Source organism: Belonocnema kinseyi, chromosome 2, assembly GCF_010883055.1.
Source record: "Belonocnema kinseyi isolate 2016_QV_RU_SX_M_011 chromosome 2, B_treatae_v1, whole genome shotgun sequence".
NCBI classification, from domain to species: domain Eukaryota; kingdom Metazoa; phylum Arthropoda; class Insecta; order Hymenoptera; family Cynipidae; genus Belonocnema; species Belonocnema kinseyi.
Genome location: NC_046658.1, coordinates 114475121 through 114484192, shown reverse-complemented (window position 1 = coordinate 114484192; position 9072 = coordinate 114475121). Strand labels below are relative to the sequence as shown.

Sequence of the window (9072 nt, the reverse complement as noted above, 5' to 3'; positions counted from 1 at the left end):
AATATAATATTATTCAATTGAATATCGAATATATAATCGAATATTTATTAAATTGTTTTAAAACTTGATAAATTTCTTCTTTTTGATAATATTGACCAAAATCATGAGAGAGATACAGATTATTTTATCTGAAAAATATATTAAACCCTTAAATACCGTACTTGAATATCGTACTACAGCATAAGATAATTTTAAGTTTCAAAGTTTTCCCCTGGTGTTTTTTCTTGAACTTTTGCGATGACAATTTGACTAGTTTTTGGCGATTTTTCATATTTTTACCAATATCAATGTAATTTTTTTATAACTAAGTCCAAGTATAGCATTTGTGTATGAATTGGCGGTAAATATGAAAAGATTTACCTTTCAACTAATAACAAATAAATAAGTAATCCCAACAAAGGACTTTTTAATTTACGTTTTTTAAACAAGTAGTGTCAGTGTTTTCTTTTCCTTGTTGTTATCTGTCGACACAGAATTAGTGAGTAAAATAATATAAAAATTTTCAGAAAATAAATGAACGCTGTCATTTTTATTGATCACCATTGATGAATTTTCAATTGAAAAGCTAAAAAGATGAATATATTTCAATTCTCACTTTTCAAAATTTAATCATTTTCAATTTTAAATCTTTAAAATTGAACTATTAAAGAAAAATCAAAATTGCATCATTTTCAATTTTAAATCATTAAAATTAAACTATTAAAGAAAAATCAAAATTGCATCATTTTCAATTATACACATTAAATATTAAAGTCTTTAATAGCATGTATTTAAATCAAGAATTTTCCATTTTTAATCTTCAAAATTGAATTATTTCAAACAAAATTATATAGCTTCAAAATGTAAGTCTTAAATATATAACAATTAGCAATTATATATTTTTAAACTTTTTAAAATTGAAGAATTTTAAATTCAACATTGTTAAAGCTGAAGAATTTTCAATTACAAATCTTCAGCTTTGAATTATTTCTAAAAAGAATTGAAAATTCATCACCTTCTATTATGCACATTAAATATTGAAGATTTTTTAATTACAAATATTCAAAATTGATGAATTTTTAATTTTTAATCTTTAAGATTGAACTATTCAAAAGAAAAAAATGTTCAAAATTACATACTTTTAAAATTAAATCTTGAAAATTGAATCATTTGCAATTTTATATTTGGTAACTTTAGGAATATTATACTTAGGAACTTGAAGAATTTTCAATTTCAGCTCTTCAAAATTGTAGAACTTTGAATTGTAAATCATCAAACGTGAAGTCTTGAATTTTTTTATTTTTTATTTTGTAAATTAACAATTAAAAATTCTATCATTTTGACAATTTCTATTTGAAATTTATACAATGTGAGGGATTTAGAATTAAATACTTTTAACTTTTGTCAAATTAAAGAATTTCTATTTATACATCATGAAAGTTGAATAAATTTCAATTTTAAATCTTTACGATTTAATATATTTTTATTTTAAACCTTTAAACCTGAAATATTTAAGAAAACCCATTCAAAATTGCATCGTTTTCTATTATACACATTAAATATTGCAAAAATTTCAAATAAAAAAATTCTCCATTTTAATCTTTAATTCTAACTTCTAAAAATAGAAGAATTTAACATTTCAAATCTTGAAAATTAAGATATTAAAAAAAAAAGTTTAAAACTACATAACTTTAAAATATAAATCTTGAAAATGCACTCATTTACAATTCTATATTTTCAAAATTAAAGAATTTTTTAATGTAGACTGTGCAATGATTAATATTTAAATTTAAGAATTTATAATTTTGCAAATTTAAATGTAAAAATAATTAATGATTTACATTTGAAATTTCTTCAACTTAAAATATAAAAAATTGAAATCTCTTGATTGTTGACAACATTTAAGGATTTTTATTTATACGTCTGTAAAATCGAATAAATTTCAATTTCAGATCTTCACAATTGAACATTTTTCAATTTCAAATCTTCAAAATGGAACTTTTCAATAAAAAGCAACACTAATTCAAAAACATATAATTTTTTATTATATACACTTGAAATTAAGATATTCTACAAAAAAAAGTTTAAAGTTACATACTTCAAAAATATAAATCTTGAAAATAAATAACTTTAAAATGTATATTTTAGAAATTCGAGATTTTTTAATTGCAAGTCTACAAGAATTAAATTTTTTATAACGTAAAAAAATGTTAAAAATTACATACCTTCTAAAAACCATAAATCTTGAAAAAGCAATAATTTTTTATTGTATATTCTTAAAATTCAATAATTTTAAATTGAAACTCTCGACAAAATTTAAGAACTTTTTGTATAGATCTTTAAAATTGAACAAATTTCTATTTTAGATCATCGCAATCTACATTTTTAAATTTCAAATCTTTAAAATTGAACTATTAAAAAAATTCCATCATTTTCTATTAAACACAATAAATATTGCAAATTGTTCAAAATTGCGTTATTTCGAACTATAAACATTCCGAATTAATAAATATTTAATTGTCATTCCTAAAAATTAAAGAATTTAAAATTGTAAATAGTAAAAGTTAAAGAATTTTCAAATGTAAATTTACAAAATTGTAGACATTCGAATTATAAATCTTTTAATTTGAAGTTTTCTTAAACTGCAAAAATACAATTGAAAATTATGCAAGTTTTAAGTTTTGCAATGAACATTTATGTAATTTTCATGATTTATATAACTGATTTCTTCAATTTGGAACATTTAGAATTGAAAACTCTTGCCAAAACTTAAAAAATTTGTCACAAATATCTAAAATTGAATAATTTCAATTAATAATTTTCAAAATACATATTTTTATTTTGTACCGAAAAAACCCGGGAATTCGTACCGAAATTTGGGTATAAGTAGCCACTGTCTTTTAAAAAATAACACGAAAGAAATATTTGTAATTTCTCGAAAGTGACCTCAATATTGAGAATTATTTAAGTAATAAATTTAAAGGAAAGCGAATAAACGCAGGCCTGTCAAAAACATCAAAAATTAAGAAAAACATGGATAAAGTAAAAAAGGATATGAGAAAAATGAAAAGAAAAAGAAATTTTAAAAAGGAATAAGGAGTGATTCACTTTCAAGCTCTCTAACTCATTAATTCTTGGATCGAAATGAATAATAGACGAAATTCAATAACGTTTTTAAAATACAAATTTTCGGAGTAACCTCTCTTTTTCGGCAGCGTTAAACTCAATTAATTGGATTTTGAATCCAGATAGATTTAAGTGTTTTCTTTGAAGCCTCCATCATTTTCAACTCAATGAAATATTTAAACTTCTTACTTTTTAAGTAAAAATTGTACATTTTTAATGACAATTTAGAGGTTATATTCAGCAGGAAGGAGTCGTATTTGATATAAAAAGTAACTTGTTACCTGTTGGCAATGTTGTTTTCATCGAAAAATCGTAAAAAGTTTTAAAATCCGTGGAGTATCAATTCACATTTTTAATAATAAACATTTTCAAAGTATTCTCTTCAAAATATACACAACACTTTCCACATATGTCAGTCGGCTGACTACATATGCACTTATTTCACTGTGGAGACGGAAAGTAAGCAGATCATTAGAAATAACCAATAGCAGTGCAGGGATTATTAGAATCAGCCAATAAAGTTTTAGTAATAACAGCTGTTCTGACAGTAGCGACTAATGTGACTGGCGAGAGTACAGTAAACAAAATTGTCAAGGACGGTTATCATACAAGTTTAATTTTACTCCGATTTCGCACAAAAATGTGTTCAATCGATTGTGATAGTGTTCAGTGAATATTATTTGAACGTGTTAAAATAATTTTTGCAGTATTTAGAGCTATTTAATGAAGTGCGACAAGCGAGTTTGACAGCCATCTCCGATCCTAACCTCAAAATCTGCGGTTGACTCATTTGGTACTTGACACTTGACGGTGCCTCACCTATTTTTCAAAGTGGATAAACATACGTGGCAGTTTTTATCTAAAAAGCTCTCTCTAAATACTTCACGAGTAGGTAGGATTCCACTCATTTTTTTTTAATTACGAAGAATTTTGGACCGTTTCCTTTTGCCAGCGTTGTGAATCGACTTTGTGAAGGATTATTACATTTGGATTTACTTTCCTTTCGTATTATATTCAGTTTATACAGAATGAATACTTTAAGAACTTGCACGTGCTTCTAACCAAATAATGTACATTTTTTATAAATCGCTTTGAATTTCATTTTATTTTTCCCGGATATAAGGTATATAGGTTATGTAGTCTTTTTCGTATATATATATGCCAGTAAAAGTATTTAAAGCCTTCAAAATTTTACATTTTTGCATGAATAAAATTACTTTGTATTATATGTTTACAAGTTGATAATATATAGACTCCAAATTTGGTAAATAAAGTGTATTAATTTTAAAAATTATGATCGCATTCTCCAATTGTCCAGATTGAATAACTTCGCAAACAGATTCAATCATTCAAAAATCGATAATTTTCAATTTTAATTGTTTGAAATTGAAGAATTTATAGTTTCATAAATTTTATATTTTACTACTATAATTTCAAATTAAAAACTTGAATATTTTATACTATTTCCAAATCCATTCATTTACGATTTAAAGCCTTTGAGAAGTGCCGATAATTTTGGAAGTTATTCATAATTTTCCAAAATTTGTCATTTTAATCATGATAGTTTTGAACTAATCATTATAAGGGTAAAAATAAAAAACTTGAAATTATTCACTCAAAATTTTCGGTTGTTGAAAGTATTTCAGAACAACATGTAATTTTTAAATCGAAATTAATCACAACAGGGTTGCAACAGGTGAGGGAATTTTTGGAAACTCAGGGAATCTTAGTTAATTTGATAATTTTTTTTTTTTTTTTGAAAATTCAAGGATGTTCTTAAAAAGCAATTCTTTTTGTTTGAGAATTCAACTGTTTTGTTTAATTTTCGTCTTTTTGTGTTTAAATGTAAACTATTTGGGTAGTAAATTCAATTAATTGGTTAAAAATGATATTTTTTTATTGTAAATTTACATTTTTTGTTTGAAAATTACACTCTTTTGTACAAAATTCGACTTTTTTGTATGGAAATTCAATATCTTGGATGCATTTTTTCGTGATTGACTGAAAATTTTTTCTGATAGAGAATTTAACTATTTTGTTGAATATTCGTTCTTTTGGTTCAAAACTTCATCTTTTACGGTAGAAATGTTATTTTTTTGTTGTGAATAATGCAACTGTTTGGTTGAAATAAATATTTTCTGTTGAAGGTATCAACTATTTTGGTACCATTTTTATTAAATATATAAATTATTTGTTTAAACTAAAAATTTGTCTTTTTAGTAGAATATAATCTTTTTGGTAGATAATTCATCTTTCTTGGCGGTTGAAAATTGATGGATTTTGTTGAAAGTTTGTCTTTTTTGGTAGAAAATTCAGCTTTTTTGTTCAATATTTGTTTCTTGTTTTGTTGAAGATTGATCGTTTTATTCAAAAAATTCATTTCTTTAATTGAAAATTTAACTAGTTAGTTAAAGAATGTTTTTTTTATGTTGAAAATAAATTTTTTAAACTGAAAATGTATCTATTTAATCACTTTAGTATAAAATTCTTGAAAATTCCAATTTGTGAATGAGATTTTTTTCTTTATAGACTGAGAAATCTTTCTTGGTTGGGAACTCAACTCTTGTTAAAAAGTTCTCTTCTTGGTATGAAAATTAATTGATTTTGGTTGAGGATTCAACCGTTTTGTTGAGAGTTCGTAATATTATGCTTTTTTTTTAAATTATTTTTGATTGAAAATTAAAAATTTTTTGTGTGGAAATATCAAATATTACACTTTTTGTTGAGAATTTATTTTATTTTTTGTTGAAGATTCGTTTTTTTCTTGTTGAAAAAGTTTTTTTTTAGAATTAATTTAACTACAAAAAATTGTTAACTAAAGTTTTAATTAAAAAAATTATTTCATTCGTGTTTCAAAATTTCTGTTTTTGATTTGAAAAGTCCATTATTTAGTTAAAATTTCTTATTTTTTTGTAAGAAATCGATCTCTTTGATTGCAAATTTAACTTAAATTAACTTCATCCCTTACAGAGTAAAAGCGATCTCAACTATTAGGAAAATAAAATGTTTTTTTTTTATTTCATCAGTGACAATATGTATGTATGTGCATATTATGTATATATAATAATATTAAATAAGAATAAATTGAAAAGTATTTTTATATAAATTTTGCAGTGAATAATAACAAAAACAAATAAATTTCAATATTAAAAATACACAATTATCTGGGTTTTTAAATTCTGTTGGATCATGGAATATAAGAACGAAAGACGTCATAGTTGCATAGTTTTCAGTTAAACCAAAGTTTTAATTTTGAATTTAATATCTTGACAGTGTTCTATTTTTATTTAATGATTTTAAAAGAGGAATCTTTTAGAATTAAAAAATATTTGATTGAAACATTGCAAGATTAAATAATAATTCATAATAAAGTGTTAAAAATGACGCGATTCGAAATTAAAAAATTGAAATGTTTGATTGAAAATACAAATAGATCAAAATTAAACTATTTGAAATTTATATTTTAATAATGGAATCATTACTTTAATCTTGGATCGTTACAATTTTAGACTACTGAATTTCCATGTTAAACGCCAAAGAAGCTTGGTATTTTTTATGGGAATTGGGTCCCCAACGCCTGCAGATTAAAAATATATTTAGGCGTTTTCTACTTCTTAAAAAAAACAAGTGTGTACATAGGACCGACCTTCTTCTGAAGTCGCAAATCGGCTTTTGATCTTAGGAAGTGAAAATGATTTTTAAATAATACACTTTTCAAAATTCTTATCTGAAATTATACCACATTTATTGTTTTAAAGTTGTTCTGTTTTCGAAATTCTAATCTGAAATTATTCAATTTCAAGATTTTTCATTTCAAACTAAAATCGGTCAATTTTGAACGCTTTGAATTAGAAATGATACAGTTTGAACTTCTTTATGATAAAATTCTTATGTATTCCGAATTTTAGTCTGATATTTTTAAACTTTGAGAGTTCTTGATTAAAAAATGTTCGATTCCAAATCAATATAAGTTAATTTCTTTTCATTCTATTCGAAATGTTAATCTAAAATGCTTTGATTTCGAAATTTTTCAATTCAAAATCTATGAGTATGTTTAAAAGAAAATTGTAAAGCTTTCAGTTTAAAATTAATAATTATTCTTTCAATTTTTTTTAAACTATCCTTCCACATTAAAATTGATTAAAAATGGAAGATTTGTGAATTTTAATATACTCTAAAATAATTAAATAACTCTTAATTTATTGGGAATATTTCATATACACCAAAATCTTAAAAAATCCTTTGAAATCTATTAAAATTAATTGAAATAAATAAAAATAAAAAATAAAATTTATTGAAATCTATTAAAAATTCCTTGGAATATTTAAAAATATTTTAATTCTTTTAAAATCCCTTTCATTTCTTTATCTCTATTGAAAATTCTGAAAAAATTTAAAATACCCTAAAATATTTCTAATATCTTGAAAGTGTTGCAAATCCTTTGAGATCCTGGAAAATGTAATACATTACCTTATTGAGAGACTTTAAAATCGCATAAAATCATTGAAATCCTTGAAAATCTTTTAGTCTTCGTTAAAAATCTTGTGAGTTATTTGGAAATGTTAGGTATTTCTTGAAATCCCTTAAAATCTTTTAAAATATCATAAAATCTTATAAATCCTATAATATGAAAACCTTCTAAATTTCCTGAAATTAAATTTTACTTAACAAAATGTTAAAGAATTTTTTTTTTTTAAGTTTAATAGTTTCATAAAATTTATAAAAATATAATATTTCTGTAAATTTCAAAGAATTTCTAAACAATTAAGGGTTTTCGTGGAATTTCACACATTTGAAGAGATTTAAAAATATTTCAGGGGATTTCACAGGGTTTCAAAAATTCCATGCGGGTTCAAAAAATCTTTAAAACCACATTGAACTTTTTAAATAAAATAAAATAAATTCTACGAAAATCGTTCATTTCTTTGAGATTCTTTAAAATTTATGAAAATATTCTAAAATGTTCACAAAAGCTGTATTGGTGAAGTACTATAAAAACCTTTTAAATTCTATGAAATCCTTTCACATCTTTATTAAATACGGGAAATTCTTTGCAGTCCCATTAATCCATTTAAACCTTTGAAATAACATTAAATTTCAGCGCGCTTCTGTAAATAATATATACAAACTAACTGTGTTACAAAATTAATATTATAAGAATTTTATTTCGATGGTTAATTTATTTAATTCTGTCATCAAAGATAATAAAGAAAATAAATTTCAATTTTCATATAAAGCTTCGAGAAGCAGATCTAATTATTATGTTGACATGCAGAATATCGTAAACGGTTGATATCAAACAAATGTCATTAAATACAACAAATTATAATTATAAAATAACGTAGTTTTTAATCTCTCAAATCACTATTTTTACACTTCATGAATTTTTTTTTCATTCAATTCGAAATCAAATAATACATTTTTTTATTTGCATCCATATATGTGTCATACATTCGGATTAAAAAAATTCTTTTTGCAGGTTTATGGTATTATGCATGAGAAGAGAAAGAAGTTAAGTCATATGCGTGCCTTAATTCTTGTCGGGGGTTATGGAACGAGACTTCGTCCATTAACCCTCAGTCGTCCAAAACCACTCGTTGAGTTTGCAAATAAGCCAATGTTGTTGCATCAAATCGAGGCTTTGGTATGTTTATCATATTAAAATATTTTTCACATTCAAAAGGTGGAACTTATTATTCTTAACAGGGTGGACGCTGGAACTGGAAACCGGGAAATTACTGGGAATTTGTATATTGACTAGGAATTTGATTAATATTATATTCCATATTTTCAGTTAAAAAAGAAAATTTAACCCAGATATTTAATTAAAAAAATGGTCGAATTCATTTAAAATCAGGTAGATTCTTTACTTCAAGTTCCAGACTAAAAATACAAATTTTTTATTTAAACTTTGAGAGTTTTTGACCAAATTCCGATATTCACATTTTCTTTTTTCCCAATTTTTTC

At 23.5% G+C, this 9072-nt stretch overlaps 2 protein-coding genes across 4 annotated transcripts in view; one reads left to right on the top strand and one right to left on the bottom strand.

Annotated features, from left to right (window-relative positions):
* The window catches only part of LOC117167188 (vacuolar protein sorting-associated protein 13B), a 116331-nt gene extending 112810 nt beyond the window's left edge, over positions 1–3521 (bottom strand). Inside the window, exon 1 of the mRNA XM_033351913.1 lies at positions 3387–3521. The gene's annotated coding sequence lies outside the window, so the exon portion shown is untranslated. The remainder of the gene's footprint in view (positions 1–3386) is intronic.
* Positions 3522–3678: 157 nt separating this feature from the next.
* LOC117167619 (mannose-1-phosphate guanyltransferase beta) overlaps positions 3679–9072 on the top strand; it is a 19384-nt gene continuing 13990 nt past the window's right edge. The window contains exons 1-2 of one of the 3 annotated variants that reach the window (XM_033352685.1): positions 3679–3898; positions 8585–8749. In XM_033352685.1, the coding sequence (XP_033208576.1) occupies positions 8597–8749 (153 nt within the window). In that variant the 5' untranslated portion in view covers positions 3679–3898; positions 8585–8596. Of the gene's footprint in view, positions 3998–4066; positions 4229–8584; positions 8750–9072 lie in introns of those variants that run through there. The other 2 variants (XM_033352683.1, XM_033352684.1) reach the window with 2 other exon arrangements.